This window comes from Humulus lupulus, chromosome 3, assembly GCF_963169125.1.
Source record: "Humulus lupulus chromosome 3, drHumLupu1.1, whole genome shotgun sequence".
NCBI lineage: Eukaryota > Viridiplantae > Streptophyta > Magnoliopsida > Rosales > Cannabaceae > Humulus > Humulus lupulus.
The window spans coordinates 160,120,188-160,137,622 of NC_084795.1; the positions used below are offsets into that span (position 1 = coordinate 160,120,188).

At 47.6% G+C, this 17,435-nt stretch overlaps 1 protein-coding gene across 1 annotated transcript; it reads right to left on the bottom strand.

Annotated features, from left to right (window-relative positions):
* Positions 1-15,114: 15,114 nt before the first annotated feature.
* Positions 15,115-17,199, bottom strand: LOC133825178 (uncharacterized). Its single transcript, XM_062258159.1, has 2 exons — positions 16,317-17,199; positions 15,115-15,170 (listed from the first exon to the last, which is right to left on the bottom strand). Exons 1-2 carry the CDS (start codon positions 17,197-17,199, stop codon positions 15,115-15,117), a joined length of 939 nt encoding a protein of 312 aa, XP_062114143.1.
* Between the last annotated feature and the right edge of the window lie 236 nt (positions 17,200-17,435).

Sequence of the window (17,435 nt, forward strand, 5' to 3'; positions counted from 1 at the left end):
GCTCCTGTCAAAGTGTGGCTGGCAGAATAAATAGAGTGAAACACCTTGTTCCTTCACTGCCCCATGACAGCCTCGACAACATAATCGCTAGCATCACACATCAGTTCAAAGGGCAAACTCCAATCTGGTGCGATAATGATAGGGGCTGAAATTAATCTCTCTTTCTACTCTTGAAAAGCCTTCAAACATGCTCCATCGAAATGAAATGGTGTATCCTTCTCTAACAGATTGCAAAGAAGCTTGGAAAATCCTATAGAAATCTCTAATGAACCTTCTATAGTTACCTGCATGCCCAAGAAAGCTCCTAATGTTCTTCAATGAATTAGGAGGTGGTAGCTTTTCAATAACTTCAATTTTTGCTTTTTTCACTTCAATCCCTTGCTTTGATACCTTATGCCCCAAAACAATACCTTCCTTAACCATAAAGTGACATTTTTCCCAATTAAGGACTAGATTTGTCTCTTCACATCTCTTCAACACCTTAGACAAGTTGCTCAAACATTCATCATAAGAATTCCCAAAGACTGAGAAATCATCCATGAAAGCTTCTAGAAATTGCTCAACCATATCAGTAAAGATTGCCATCATACACCACTGAAATGTAGCAGGAGCATTGCACAAACCAAATGGCATTCTCTTAAATGCAAAGGTGCCATAAGGGCAAGTGAATGTAGTCTTGTGTTAATCTTCTTGGGCCACTGCTATCTGATTGTAACCAGAATACCCATCTAGGAAACAATAGTACTCTCTCCCAGCAAATCTGTCTAGCATCTGATCAATGAAAGGAAGAGGGAAATGATCCTTCCTAGTGGCCTTGTTTAGCTTCTTGTAGTCCATGCAAATCCTCCATCCAGTCACAGTTCTAGTAGGAATCAACTCATTGTCTTCATTCTTCACCACTGTGATCCCACCCTTCTTAGGTACACACTGTACAAGACTCACCCATGAACTGTCAGAGATAGGATAAATAATGCCAGCATCCAACCGCTTGATGATTTCTTTCTTCACTACTTCCTTCATGATAGGATTTAATCTTCTTTGCCCCTCAATAGAACCTTTTTCACTGTCTTCAAGCAAGATCTTATGCATACACAAAGAAGGACTAATACCTTGAATATCTGCAATAGTCCACCCAATGGACTTTTTAAACTTTCTCAACACCTCAAGCAACTTTTCTTCTTGATCATGATTCAACTCCGCTGAAATAATGACATGTTGTACGCCCTGGATTTCCCACGGGCTGTTAGCAAGCTGAGATACGGCCTAATCATGAGATTCGGCCTAATCATGTCTACCACGTGGACATCCCCAAGACCGGAGCTGCCATAGAAAGATCCTACCTCCTTAGCTCGAGGTAACCTAAGGGTTTGCCAAGAATAGACTGAGTTTGGACTTTGAAGGCCACAGGACGAGGGAAGCATCCAGCTCGTGGTACGAGCTAGAGTTGGAGGCTGTGACCCTTTATAAAGTCAACCACGCAAGGTAAACGTGCATATATCAGATATCACGTGTCTGATATATCCCTGACTTCTCGGACACGCAGCATGAATGTGCGTATTCAGACACCCACGACTGGGTTGGGTCGTGCGGCCCATAATCCCTTAACCTATTGATTAGACCACACTTATGTGTCAGGTTTTAGGAATTAATCATGAATGTCACAGAGTTGACATGATAGGTAAGAAGGTCACGGGATGACCTTCTTACCAACTCCCAGGTGCCTTCTCCTATAAATATGGAGACCCTGGGAGTTACAAAGGGTTGGATTCTATTATGTAAAAAAATACCCTGTAAAAGAATACCAAGCATATAACAATAATATTGACTGGTGGAGTAGAAGGATTTTAACCTTTGAACCACCTAAAAACGTAGTTGTGTCACCAGCCCATTTCTAAAAAGATCATTCATCTATTTTGGTTCAACATAAGCACTAATCCCTTTCTCTTATCTTCTTAATTACCTGTTGGCGAAGAACCGCGTCAACAGTTTGGTGCTTTCATTGAGAGCAAGTTAGATTGGTGCTGTCGCAAACATCCCCGGCGAACAAATTCCTGATGGGCAGGAGGCTCATCATATCGCCATCCCCGGCGAACAAATTCCTGAGGTTCAACAGCGGCCGGGCAAGCAGCCGGTGGGCCAAGATGACACTGGAAGTTCGGCGCCCCGGCCACCTAATCCAAACCCAGGTTAGTACACTGCGGTGGAGATGGAGAATGCTCAGCTGAGAAGCCAACTAGCAACAGCTAATCAACAGATCAAGGATGTGTTGGCCCGACTACCCCCTCTTACAACCGACGCTAACGTCGGAAAGAGGCAAGGCGAGACTCGTAAGTCCCGCCGGGGTAATCGGTCCAGGCATAGCCACTTGGACAGACCTCCGACAGCTAACTCCATTCCCTCATCGCACCGTCGAGAGGCAAACTTCGAAGGAATGCCTAGAGCCGAACAACAACAGTACAACCGTTCGGTCCGAACTTCAACTCCCAGCTCCCAACCAGCTTCGAGCGTGCCCACGAGATCTCGAGGAAATTCCATAAGGAGATCCGGGGAGGGCTCACAGCATCAGCCCATCCCCACCAGCCGTCCTGCGTCTCATCCAGATCGCCAAGCGCGGGACCCACATGTTGGCAGGGCCGAAAGGCCCCCACCTAACTTGATCCGTGCTGATGGAACCAGGATTGCATCCCCGGTCAGGCATCCTCCCTCTCCAATAAGATATCCATCTCCACCTCGGTCCATCCGAGATATTCCAGCCTACGGAAGTAGCAGGAGAAACCCGCCATCCGCAGGGCCTTCCTGACGTAGCAGGGCACCGAGAGAAAGCACGGATCCTCACCACCAAAGGCAAACTCCGAGCTTTTCTAACGGGAGCTACTGGACCGGCAGTCGCCGAAGCGACCTTTCTGGCAGAGACCTGCGTTAGCGTTTAAGCTCGGTACAAAGTCCTCAAACCACCCAGGGAGGCGACCTGTGAGATCACCTTAACTCTCATAGAGGAGAGCCAGTAGGAGGTGGTAGCCATGCTCGCTCAGGGGGAGACCTGTCCGAAGTACGTAACGGTGGGAATGCCCCAAATAAGCTATCTCAAGATAGGAGGGGCAATAACCCACCAAATATGTACAATGGATCCGGAGCTGTTGAGCAGCCTTGGAATAACCAAGGAAATCAGGACAAAACCCTCGAGCGCCTGGCTCAGATGGAGGAGTTGATGAGGAAGCTCGTGTCGGAGAAAGAGAAAGATGAATATGATTCGGGGGACGAGATGGAGCTCTTCGCCCCCAGCATAGCAGCAACGGCTTACCCACCCGGTTTCCGTATGCCGCACCTGTCCAAATTCAATGGAGACGGAGATCCGTCGGATCATCTAGGGATGTTCAACACCCTGATGATGGCTCACAACATTGGCCCCGAGCTGAGGTGCCTGATATTTCCCTCCACACTGACTGGACCAGCCAGGCAGTGGTTCAAACAAAGCAAAAGACAATCAATCAGTTCCTGGAAGACTTTTTCTGCTGACTTCAAAAGGGCATTCCGAGCCTCCCAGGATGCCCGCGTCAAGGCCGATTCTTTGGCTAACGTGAGGCAGCAGCCCGACGAAACTCTGAAGGCTTACCTGAGCAGGTTCACGAACGTCGTTGCTCGGGCTAGAGACGCGGATGACAGCTCCAAGCTCATGGCCCTGAGAATTGGAATCCTTGTCGGAGGGGAACTCTGGAAAGATATACAAAGGAAGGGAGTTAGCTTAGTGAACGAATTCCTAAATAGGGCCCAAGAATGGATCAACTTGGAGGAGGCCGAAGCCTCAGCTGCAGGGACCAGCCAGGCCCTTGAGCAGCCCACTGGAGTGGGGACGGAGGTGGCGACAGCGACCCAAAACGTCACACAGAACAACCAGCTCGGTGGAGGCAAAAGAAAGGGGAACGGCGAGGGCAGCCAGCACAGCCCAAAGAAAAATAAGCCCGTAGACAAGTTTAAGCCCATCTACGCGACTTATACGAAACTCACCCACTCTAGGGTGAATATCTTCCTGGCAAATTCTACTCGTCTCCCCTGGAAGAGGCCGGAGCCGTTGAAGCACCAGAAGGGGAAGAGAGACACCTCCAAATTTTGCTGTTTTCACAACGATGTTGGCCACAATACCGATGATTGTAGGCATTTGAAAGATGAGATCGAGACTCTCATCCGAGCCGGCCCCTTGGCCCAATACGCGCAGAATAGAGTTCCAGCAAGTCGATCTGCTCCGAAAGTCCCGGTCAGTCAGCCCGGGTCTCGGGTAGATCAGGACGTCCCTCCTCCCGTGATAGGAGGAGAAATATACACAATATTTGGAGGTCCGCATATGGCTGGCACGAGCAAGGGTGCCCAGAAGAGGTACGTAAATGAACTCAAGGCGCATAATGGAGTAGAGTTCATTCCGGAGCAGCGTCTGCCAAAGCAGCAGCGATTGGAGATGCAACCGATCATTTTTACAGAAAAAGATGGGGACAATGTCCAGTTCCCTCATAACGACCCTCTGGTCGTAGCAGTTCAGCTCGCTAATCGGAGAGTTAGGAGGGTGTTGATCGACAATGGGAGCTCGATAAACCTTCTATTTCGGTCCACATTGGAGAAGATGGGTTTGACTGTCGCCGAGCAGGAGGCGACCTCCATGATGCTGTATGGTTTTTCGGGAGAGGGATCAGCGGCTATAGGGACTATCGAGCTGGTGATCACCCTAGGAGAAGGACCTCGGACAGTCTCCAAACTCCTTGAGTTCGTGGTCATCGACTGCTCCGCCGCATACAATGCAATTTTGGGACGACCCATGCTCATAGCCTTTGAGGCCGTCATTTCCATTCGCCACCTTGCGATGAAATTCCCTACTTCCACGGGAATATGCACTGTCTATGGCGATCAGCTCGCTGCCAGGGAATGCTACAACATTTCCATGAAGGGAAAATCGAAACCTGGGCAGCTAGCAATGGCCATCCAAGGTGGTGAAGAGGAATCTCAGGAACCCTTAGCTGATCCTGAGATTGAAAAACCTCAGAGCGCCGAAGGGGAAAATATCGTCTTAAGTGAGGATATTGACCCCCGAATAGGCGAGGACAGGTCCGAGCTCCAGTCTATTGAGGAGCTCGAGGAAATAAACATCGATCCGCAGAACCCTTCACGGATGGTCAAGCTCGGGAAAAACCTCTGTAGCAAGAGGAAGGCAGAGCTGACTAAATTCCTGCAGAACAACATGGATGTGTTTGCATGGTCACACGAGGACATGGTGGGAATCAGCCCGAGTGTCATCATGCACACCCTTCATCTAGATAAAAGTGTAATGCCCCAAAATCTCCGATGTGTTTAACGGCGTGAATAGTAGGCTGGGAGGGCCATACTTGCTTAATTATGTTATTAATTGATAAAATGCATGTATATGTTGATTATATTATAATATGATGTGAAATGCATGCATGTGAGTCAATATTTTTAATTACAGGGGTGTGATGGTAATTTGGCCCGTTGGGGGTAAATTGTTTATTTGGATGCATGTTGGTGATATATTTTGAGACCACATTATGATGTGGGTTAGTTCGAGCTATTCGGCATGAGACGATCATGGTATGTTAATTATCGGTTTGGTCATAACAGGCTTAAACTCAGGGCTCGGGGTGAGTCTCGGGGTGTTTTAATGATTAGAATGTTACCGGGCGTTAAAGGGTAACAGGATGTGAATTATTGGTTTTTGAGAATATTGAGATTGACGGGAATTGGGAAGCGTTAATTATGATTAACGGGATAAGTAGAAAGTACCAATTTTACCCTTGAAATGATTTTAGAAGCCTTAAATGACCTAGGGGTATTTAGGTCATTGGGTTTGGATATATGTGAAGTTTTAGATGGCTGTAGAAATAGAACAAAAACAGAGCAAGAACTTCCTTTCCCGTACATCCATTTCTCTCTTTTCTTCTTTGGAGTTTTTGAGCTCAAAGTGTGGAATCAAGCTAGGAAATCAAGGGGCTAAGGTTGTAGACTTGGTTAAGCCATTGAAGAGGGTTTGATTTCGAATTTGAGGTGAGTTTCAGCCATAACTTTCTGGTTTATCTCTGTTTTAGCTTTGAGTTTTCAGCTTGTAATTCTTTGGTGGATAGTTGGAATTAAAGGGAGTTAGGTTGATGTTTTTCTTGGGTTTTGATGAGGGAGAGTTATGGGTGATGTTTAGAGGTTAAATTGAGTGTTTGGAGGAGGTTTTGGGTTGGTTTGAAGGGCTGGTTCCAAGGGAAAACGCAGGAGGAGGCTTGCTGGTGCGTGTTGAATTCTGGGCTATTTTGCATATTGAGCCGCGGCATGGCATAGGTGAGCCGCGGCCCAAGGTGCCTGTGAGGGTTAGGCCGCCTCTGTTTGGAGGCACGCCGCAGCGCAGCTAGGGCGGGCCGCGGCCCTTAGGGAAATTTTGGCCAGAATGGAGTTTTTAGCTTGGGGATTCAAGCCTAAGGCCTTGGGGTTGAACCTACTACCCGGTTGAGTAGTGTTTGATGTCTTGGAGGTTAGGTTTTGGTTTGGGAACCTTTTATTATTCATTTTATTGATGGAATCCATAATTGGTTATGACCAGGTAACCGCTAAAAGACCAAAAGGTTGATCGTTCTCAGGGGTCGTTCTTTTATTCATTCTAGCTCGAACCAGAGGTAAGAAAACTGCACCCCAAGTGTGACATGCATGGATATTCATGAGGCATGCTGGTTGTGTAAATATGGACTTGGATTGAATATAGAATGTTTAGCATATGTTGCTCACTTGTGCATGGTACTGACTTATTAGTCAGGTTCGGCAGTGGTACTGGGCACTGGTCACATTGAGCTGACTCATTAGTCAGGACGGCCTTAGTGTGTTAACGCAAGCCAATAAAGATTAGATCTAATCGACTATCAGCATTGAATGACTCAAAGAGCATTAATGCCAGACCGACCCCAAGGGTCGATGAATGAAATAAGCGCTTGGAGGCTAGTGGCTTACCTAGCAGCCACTCTCCCACTTGAACCAGTGACATGCTTGTCAGTCACTCAGTATGGTTTACCAGAACCCGTTGAAGGCTAGTGGCTTACCTAGCAGCCACTCTTCCATTTGAATTAGTGACTTGCTTGTCAGTCACTCAGTATGGTTTATCAGGACCTCATGTGATGTTCACTCATTTGTTTGAAAGCTTTATGCTCAGTGTGATTATAATGATAATCATTTGATAATGCTTATGTATAGTGTTATGTTTTCTTGCTGGGCTTTGGCTCATGGGTGCTATGTGGTGCAGGTAAAGGAAAAGAAAAGCTTACCTAGCCTTGAGTGGAGAGCTTAGGTGGTGATGTGTACATATGCGGCCGCTTGACCACCACGGCCAAGGAGTTCTCAGAGGAAGTAGGGGGTTTACCCTATTTTTGCCGCTTAGGTCGGCGGGATTGTAAATTTAAAACAGTAGCGACCATTTTGTACTGAGAACAGCTTGTAAATGTTTTGATTAGCTCTGCAGAGCAGTTTGTAATGAAAATCTCCATTTCCTTTTTGTTGGTTTTATACCTTAACCTGTTAATTACACTTAGAGCACGTTTTTGACCAAAGGACTCGGGTAGCGAGTCAAATTTCCGGTCCACTGTTCACCGTAACTGTTTTGGGGTAACCAGGGCGTTACAAAAAGCGTTCCTGCGAAGTCCCAAATGCAGAGGCGCCTCAGAAAAACCCGGGCTGAAGCCTTAGAGGAAGAAGTAGCCCAGCTCAAGAAGTGCGGCTTTGTCCGTGAAGCCAAGTTTCCGATTTGGGTCGCCAACCCCGTGCTGGTCCCGAAGCCCAACGGGAAGTGGCGGACCTGCATTGACTTCTCCGACCTGAATAAAGCCTGCCCCAAGGATTGTTTTCCATTGCCGAGGATTGACCAACTGGTGGATGCCACGGCGGGGCATGAGCTCATGTCCTTTATGGATGCGTACTCAGGTTACAATCAGATCGCTATGAATCTGGCGGACCAGGAGCACACCAGCTTCATGACCCCGACTAACGTTTATTGTTACAAGGTCATGCCATTCGGGCTGAAGAACGCCGGTGCTACGTACCAAAGGTTAGTAAATAGAATGTTCGCAAACCAGATCGGGAAGAACATGGAAGTGTACGTTGATGACATGCTAGTCAAGTCAAAGACTGCCGATAACCATGTTTCCAACCTGGGAGAATGCTTCAAGATACTACGGGAGTATGGCATGAGGCTTAATCCGCAGAAGTGCACTTTTGGAGTCGCGTCGGGAAAATTCTTGGGTTTCATCATCAATACCCGAGGAATTGAGGCAAACCCCGACAAGATCAAATCATTGCTCGAGCTTCCCTCACCCAGGTCGCGCAAAGATGTCCAAGGCCTGACAGGAAGAGTGGCAGCCCTCAATCTATTTATTTCAAAATCCACCGAAAAGTGCTTGCCATTCTACAACCTGCTCCGAGGAAATAAGAAGTTCGAATGGACAGAAGAGTGCGAAGGCGCTTTCCTCGACCTGAAGGCACATCTGGCCGAGCCACCCGTATTATCCAAACCAAAAGCAGGAGAGCCTCTTTTTCTCTACCTAGCTGTCACAGAGGATGCAGCTAGTGCTGTATTGGTCCGAGAAGAAGACCGGTTTCAGAAACTTGTCTATTACATCAGCAAAAGACTTCTTGGAACTGAATCCCAGTACCCGTTGATGGAGAAATTGGCGTTTTGCCCCATCACAGCCTCCCGAAAGCTCAGGCCGTACTTCCAGTCCCACTCAATACACGTCATGACCGATCAGCCTTTAAGGCAGGTTTTGCAAAAACCTGAAGCATCTGGACGTCTGTTAAAGTGGGCTATCGAAGTCAGTCAGTTCGAGATTTTGTACACCCCACGAACTGCCATAAAAAGCCAGGCCCTGGCCGATTTTGTAGCAGAATGCATAGGATTCCGGGAGGATCCTGCAGAAGACTCACCCCAGGTCACCTCGGCCCAGGCGTCGTGGAGGATCTTCGTGGATGGTTCATCCAATGAGAATGGCTCTGGGGCTGTAATCATTTTAATATCCCCCGAGGGACATAGATTCCACTCGGCACTGAGATTCAGATTCAAGGCCTCCAACAACGAGGCCGAATACGAAGCTTTGCTGACCGGCCTAAGAATTTCCCAGGAGCTGAAGGCGAGCTCCGTTCAGTGCTTCAGTGACTCCCAGCTCGTGGTAAACCAGGTTCTGGGCGAATATCAGGCACGATGACCCAAGATGGCTGCCTACCTAGCAAAGGTAAAAGTTGAATTGTCCACGTTTGGGCGAGGCTCAATCGAGCAGATACCTCGGGAGCAGAACGCTAACGCAGACGGTCTTGCCAAGCTCGTCATTTCCGGAGAGACGGAAGCTCTGGGGTTAGTTCCGGTAGAGTTCTTGGAAAAACCAAGTATAGAAGAAGCCCGGGCGGAGGTCGAGATGATCGACGCTAGGCCGACCTGGATGACCCCCATCCTCGAGTATCTCACCGAGGGGATGCTACCTGAAGGGTGTAATGATGCGCGACGAGTACTGTATCAAGCTCCCAGGTATACGATGGTGGACGGGGTGCTATACCGACGTGGGCACTCCCTACCTCTCCTACGATGTGTTCTTCCAGGCGAGGCAAAGGCCATCCTGTAGGAGGTGCATGAGGGTTTTTGCGGAGATCACACTGGGGGGCAAAGCTTGGCCCTAAAGGTCCTGAGGCAAGGATATTACTGGCCCACTCTGTCTAAGGATTCGATCTCGTATGTCAAGAAGTGAGACAAGTGCCAGCGGTTCATCTCAGTTGCCCGAGCTCCCCCAGTCGAGCTGAAGATGATCTCTTCCCCATGGCCGTTTGCAGTTTGGGGAATCGACTTAGTTGGCGCCCTCCCTACTGGAAAAGGCGGGGTCTGCTATGCCGTGGTAGCCATCGACTACTTTACGAAGTGGGCTGAGGCAGAACCTTTGGCAACGATAACTTCCAAAAAAGTCCTCGACTTCGTGGTTAAGAGCATTATCTGCCGATTCAGACTGCCCAAGAAAATCGTTTCTGACAATGGGACTCAGTTCGACAGAGACCTCTTCACCGAATTTTGCAAAAGGTATGGAATTGTGAAAAGTTTCTCCTCCGTGGCCTATCCTCAGGCGAATGGCCAGGTCGAGGCCGTCAATAAGATGTTAAAGGCGAGCCTCAAGAAGAGACTAGACGAAGCCAAGGGGGTCTGGCCAGAACAGCTCCCTCAGGTTCTCTGGGCATACTGGACCTCGCACCGGACTCCTACGGGTCATACTCCTTTCTCTCTGACTTTTGGGAGTGAGGCGGTCCTCCCCGTGGAGATTAAGGTGCTGTCGCATAGGGTCCAGGCATATGACCAGGATCATAACCACGAGCTACTATGCACTTCCCTCGACTTGATTGATGAAAGACGAGAAGATTCACAGCTCCAGCTCGCACATTATCAGCAAAAAAACACTCGTTATTTCAACTCAAAAGTCAAAAAGTGCGCCTTCAGCATTGGCAACCTGGTCCTCAGAAGAGTTTTCTTAGCTGGTAAGGATCCCAAAGATGGAGTATTGGGACCGAACTGGGAAGGACCATATCAAGTCATCGAGGTCATTAAAGAGGGAACTTATAAACTAGCTCGGCTTGATGGAGGGGCAGTCCCACGAACTTGGACGCCATCCATTTGAAGAGATATTATCAATGATTCCCTTGTAAGGCCTAAAAGGCCATTTATTATGTATTAAGCAATGCGAATTAACTTTTCATTTATGATTGTACATGTTTACAAGTGTAATCTAAAGTAACCATGAAAGACCCTTTCCCAGTTACTTGGGGGGCATATGGTACCTGGATATAACCAGGTCGCCTTAAAAGGCTTAGAAGTTAATTTAAATCGATTGATCATTGTTCTTCTTAAAGAGCACGAGATATTGATAAAAATTAACGCGAACTAAGCTGTACCCTGGATAAAACCAGGTCATAAAACTTAGAAGTTAATTTAAATTGATTGATCGTTGTTTTTCTTAAAAAGCATGATATATTGATAAAAGTTAACACGAACTAAGTTTTCAAATTAAGTTCCTGGATACAACCAGGTCATAAAAATTAGAAGTTAATTTAAATCGATTGATCGTTGTTTTTCTTAAAAAGCACGAGATATTGATAAAAGTTAACACGAACTAAGTTTTCAAATTAAGTTCCTGGATACAACCAGGTCATAAAACTTAGAAGTTAACTTAAATCGATTGATCGTTGTTTTTCTTAAAGAGCACGAGATATTGATAAAAGTTAACACGGACTAAGTTTTCAAATTAAGTTCCTGGATACAACCAGGTCATAAAACTTAGAAGTTAACTTAAATCGATTGATCGTTGTTTTTATTAAAGAGCACGAGATATTGATAAAAGTTAACACGAACTAAGTTTTCAAATTAAGTTCCTGGATACAACCAGGTCATAAAACTTAGAAGTTAACTTAAATCGATTGATCGTTGTTTTTCTTAAAGAGCACGAGATATTGATAAAAGTTAACATGGACTAAGTTTTCAAATTAAGTTCCTGGATATAACCAGGTCATAAAACTTAGAAGTTAATTTAAATCAATTGATCGTTGTTTTTCTTAAAGAGCACGAGATATCGACAAAAATTAACGCGAACTAAGTTTTTTCGAAATAGTAACTAAAGTGCGTAAAGACAAGGAAATAAGTCAATTAAAAATAAAATTGATAATTAGATTGTCTCGAGGTGGAAACACCTCATGCAAAAGTTACAAAAAAAAAAGAAAGTAAATGATACTAAAGGCAAGGGTGCAAAAGAGGAAGGCCCTAAGCTCTGCCAGGCTGCCCCGTGGAGATCGCCGCCTCGCCCTCCTTCTCAGCTGCGCCGGAGACTTCCCCGGTCTTTGAAGGTGCTTCTTTCTCGAGGCGAGCTTTAAACCCCTCCAGCAAGGGTTCCCAGACGTCCGCTCCCAAGAAGGAGAAGTCACCGTCCGGGTTGTAGACCCAGCTGTGGTAGAGCATGTCCTCCATGGCGGTGCTGGAGGCTACCTTCTCGGCTTCCAGGGCGGCCTTGGCCTCCTCGGCCCCGGCCTTCGTGGTCTCTAGCTCCACCTGCGCAGCGGCGAGGGCGGCTTTGATTGCCTCAACCTCTTGAAGCTTGGGGCGGGCTTCTTCCAGCCTGGCCCGCGCGGCCGCCAGGGCATCCCTAGCCTCCTGCAAGGAAGTCTGGTGGGTGGCCACAACCGACTGGTGCTCGCCCCTCATATCCTCGAGCTGGGCCTTGGTCCTGGCTATGCTCCTGTGAAGGGCCAAGGCGCTCTGTGAACGGAGAAGCAACGACCTTAAGAAAAAAAGAGGGGAGAAAGGAAAAACAGGGCAAGGCATGCTAATCAAAGATCACAAAAGGATAAGGTCAGCTTACCGTAAGGGCCATGCCCAATGAGGATTCCAGCACGCCCACCGGGCTCATCGTTTTGATGGCCCGTAGCTCCGTCTCTTTGAAGCGGTAGAAGTGGCTGATGGCGTAGTTCGCTGTCTCGTACACCATCCCCCTAAAGACATCTGGGATCTTCTCCAGATCCTGGGGGTCCACCAGGATGCGTACCTCGGAAGGCACAATCGTCGGAGTCCCGGGTTCCGCCCCTGTGCCCCGGACGAAGGCCGGAGCTCGAGGAAGGGGTGGAGGCATGCTCCCTCCTACAGCAGGAGGTACGGTTTTCTCGACCTGGGCGGCTGGGGGCTGCTCTTTCTCCTTTGCAGGAGACTTGGTTGGGGTCCCGGCGGCTTTCTTCACCATCCGGAGCTTCTTCATCTTGGGCCCAGAGGCCCCAGCTGGGGAGTTCCCCCTGGTGAACACAGCCCGCAGATTTTTTCCCCCGGATTGAGACATCTCCTCTGGCAAAACAAATATATGGTTAGTACACAAGTTAGCAGTCATAAAAAAACAGAAACAAAGGGAAAAAAATGTGAAATTCAAGTATATATATGTACTAAAGGGAATCCTACCCCCCGAGCTAGAGGAAGAGTCTACGGTGACGACCGTCGGCCCCGGAGCTTCTTTAGGGGAATCTAAGACAATCACTTCTCGAGCTGGCTCAGGACTAGACTCTTCTATGTACTGCCTAAGCCCTGGAGCTACAGTACCCTCGCGAAGTGATAGCCATGACCGAAGGTTAGTCCCATACTCCTCGAATAGGACCGACCTAAAAGCTAGGGTGTTGTCTACAACTATGGTCCCCCTAGGGTGGCTACTTTCGTAGTCCAACACGAGCTGGTCGACGCAGTGGAGCAGGGTTTCATCTAAGTCTGGGTCACTTCGATGGCGTTGGACGATCTGTCTGGGGTTGAACCTAGCTAGCCGGGGGTCTGCAGTGGCCCTATCTAAGTTCCTAAACGTATAAGGGTTACCTTGGCCGGAGGGACCTGCAGCTGCTCCGGACCGGATCCTCTCCTCGTCCGTTCTTTGGGCGACCTCCAATGCCTGCTTCTTCGTCCTCACGAGAGGCACCTCGTCCTCCTCGTCCTCCTCATCTTCATCCCTCGCGACCTCCTCCACGATGATAGGCCTCGTATCGCGGGCTGGGGGAAGCACTCGGGGCCTCCTCAGGTTCAGAGTCTGGCCTAGGGAGATCAGCTTACAGGCCAGCATCGTCTCGTCTGTCACAAGCTGGCGATAATCCTTTTCACTGGGGGGCAAGCCCGCCAGTGTCTCGTACTGGCTCCCGAGGATCACAGACTTCTCTGTCCTCGCGAAGATAGCTGCAGAATTAATCTAAGTCAGAAATGGATACAGGAGGAGCTAACTGGTACTTAACTTACGAGCTAAGGTTGAAAGGAACTTACGAGGACGGTTGAAGTAGTGTAGCTCGCAGTTTCGGAACCCCATCGACATAAAGAATTGATCTTTAAAGTCATTGGGGTGGCTGGGCAGCTCAATGACCGCAGCCGTGTTGGGGAACCGGGTTAAGTAATAAAACCCGTCACCTTGCCCCCGCTGCTCCGGGCTGGCTTTGAGGCAGAAGAAATACAGAATGTCCGCAGGAGTGGGGACCTCCCACTCCTGTTTCAAGAACAAGTATCTTAACCCCACCAACAAACGATAAGAGTTGGGGGGGAGTTGGAATGGGTCCAACCTCACGTAATTGAGGAAATCAGCGAAGTACTGATCCAACAGGAGGAAGGCCCCCGCCTTGAAATGTTCGTCGCTCCAGGCCGAGAACACCTCATCAAGCGACGCGTAGCTCCGCTCGCCTTCTAAGGGAGGTCGGGCAACCACGGTTCCCCTCCCCAGCTCGATGTTGTGGGAGAGGAATATTTTGTTTACCCTCGCCTGGTTAGTGATCTTCGAGACGATCCTCTCCGTCTCAAAGAATGCGTCGGGGGCCACCTCGAGCTTCCGTTCCACTGCTGGCCCGAAGTTGGGAATCGGGGATTCAGCCATCACCTCCTTTCCTTTGTCTTGTCGGGAGGATGAGCTGCCTACAGGCTTCTTGGGAGCATTCTTCTTGGGTCCCATCTGGTCGCCTAGCGAACAAAAAGAAGAAAGTTTAGAAGAAGGCGACCTAAAATGGAGAAAAATCTGAGTGTGTTTCCTTGACACGAGCTGAGGTAAGCCTAGCCCGTGGAGAGTGAGACCACGCGGTTCTATGAACACGCGCCAATGCCCCCAACAAATCCCCGATTACTCGGAATTCATGTGTCAGGAGGGTCAGGATAGAATTTTTCCTTGGAGGGAAAGTTCCAATAGGCAAGAGAGGCAAAACCGCCTGTGAAGTGTGTCCCCTAAGCTACCCGATTTTGCACCCAAAATACTGGATATTTTGAACAAGCACACCAAAAATCCTACCGAGAAATCTCCCCAGAAAAAGCACCCTATAAACCGTGTTCCTACAAGGTTTCCTACCGCAAACGATACCCTAACCTAAAAGGCTTTTACCCTTCATGCCCACAAAAAAACCAACAAAACCCTGCATGTGGCTATAGTAAATATTTACCTAAGCTACAGTGAAAAATAATTTCAAAACATGCATGGTCAGGAGACTTACTGAATGTTCTAGTTGAGAAGAGGATGAAGGGATCGCCTGGGTTGGGGCTTCATCGGAGTAGTTGATTCCAAGGCTTCGAAGGGGCCCTTACACCTGAACTTCTTGAGTGCTAGGAATGACAGCTGGAAAGAAGAGGGTTTTTTCTTTTGAAAATGAAGAGAGAAGAAGAAGAAAATTTATGAAAAAATTCAAATAAACGGGTGGCCCATGCGTAAGGTGGCCACCCCTTTTATATACGTGAAGGGCCACATGAGGAGGACCGTTGGATTGCCCTGATGTGGGATCCAAGGCCCTCCACTCGAAAGACGAAACGACAGCTGAGTATAGGCTAGGCCATTAAATGCGATTCTCGGAAGACGTACTGTCGCCAACCACGATGTTCCACGTATTCAGCGCCTGCGTAGAATGTGGAATATGAAGAGTTCATGGGGAAGCCTAAAAGATCCTACTGTGGCCCTATGCGACTTCGTGAACCACGAGCAGGGGCTTGGGGGGAAAATGTATGCCCTGGATTTCCCACGGGCTGTTAGCAAGCTGAGATACGGCCTAATCATGAGATTCGGCCTAATCATGTCTACCACGTGGACATCCCCAAGACCGGAGCTGCCATAGAAAGATCCTACCTCCTCAGCTCGAGGTAACCTAAGGGTTTGCCAAGAATAGGCTGAGTTTGGACTTTGAAGGCCACAGGACGAGTGAAGCATCCAGATTGTGGTACGAGCTAGAGTTGGAGGCTGTGACCCTTTATAAAGTCAACCATGCAAAGTAAACGTGCATATATCAGACATCACGTGTCTGATATATCCCTGACTTCTTGGACACGCAGTATGAACGTGCGTATTCAGACACCCACGACTGGGTTGGGCCATGCGGCCCATTATCCCCTTACCTATTGATTAGACCACACTTATGTGTCAGGTTTTAGGAATTAATCATGAATGTCACAGAGTTGACATGATAGGTAAGAAGGTCACGGGATGACCTTCTTACCAACTTCTAGGTGCCTTCTCCTATAAATATGGAGACCCTGGGAGTTACAAATGGTTGGATTCTATTATGTAAAAAAATACCCTGTAAAAGAATACCAAGCATATAGCAATAATATTGATTGGTGGAGTAGAAGGATTTTAACCTTTGAACCACCTAAAAACGTAGTTGTGTCACCAGCCCATTTCTAAAAAGATCATTCATCTATTTCGGTTCAACATAAGCACTAATCCCTTTCTCTTATCTTCTTAATTACCTGTTGGCGAAGAACCGCGTCAACACATGTAAAGTGGATGATGGACCCAAGTAGGCATATCGCAAATGTGATGGCAAGACTTTCAACTCCAACTTAGGTGGCTCTTCAATGGATGGTTTAGGAGCTTTGAACTCCCTAGACGACAACTCAAATGAATCAAATTGGCCTCTTGTTCTTAAACCTTGAGAATTAGCCTCCAACCAAGCTAAGTACTCCTCCTCATCTTCATCATTGTGAGAGTCAAACAACAATAATCTCTCTAATGGATCATCAACATTACTAGTCTCAAACGCCCTTGATGCCAAAGAATCTACCATTGAAACCACTGAGCATTCCTTGACCTCATCAGGAATTCTCATAGCCTTAAAAACATTAAAAGTCACCTTTTCATCTTGGACCCTCATAGTAAGCTCACCCTTCTGCACATCTATCAAAGTTCTTCCTATCACAAGAAATGGCCTCCCCAAGATAATGGGCACCTCTCTACTCACCTCATAGTCTAGCACAATAAAATCAGCAGGGAATATGAATTTGTCTACCCTCACCAACACATCTTCAATCTTCCCATCTAGATGAGCAAGAGATCTATCTGCAAGTTGAAGAGTAACTGTAGTAGGTCTAACTTCTCCAATCCCCAATTGCTTGAAAACAAACATTGTCATCAAGTTAATGATGGCACCCAAATCGCATAAAGCCATCCCACAATAAGTATCTCCAATAGTACAGGGAATAGTGAAACTCCCAGGATCCTTCAACTTTGGTGGCAACTTGTCTTGTAGAAATGAACTACACTCTTTGGTTAGAGCCACGGTTTCAAACTCTCCTAACCTTCTCTTCCTTGTAAGAACATCTTTTATGAATTTCACATAGTTAGGCATTTGCTCAAGTGCCTCTAAAAGTGGGATGTTGATATGCAACTGCATCAACATATCTAGAAATTTCTTGAATTGTGAATCCAACTTTTACTTATGAAAACGTTGGGGAAATGGAGGTGGCTGCTTTGAAATTGAGCTATCTGAGCGCTTATGCTGCGGCATTCCTGCAGCATTCTGGGCAGAGGCAGATTTTTGTACACTAGGAATTTCAGCATCTTTTTAGATCCTCATTTATTTAAATTGAAGAGGGCTCACCCTCATGCCTAGAATTTGTCTTGGAATTCTCCAAC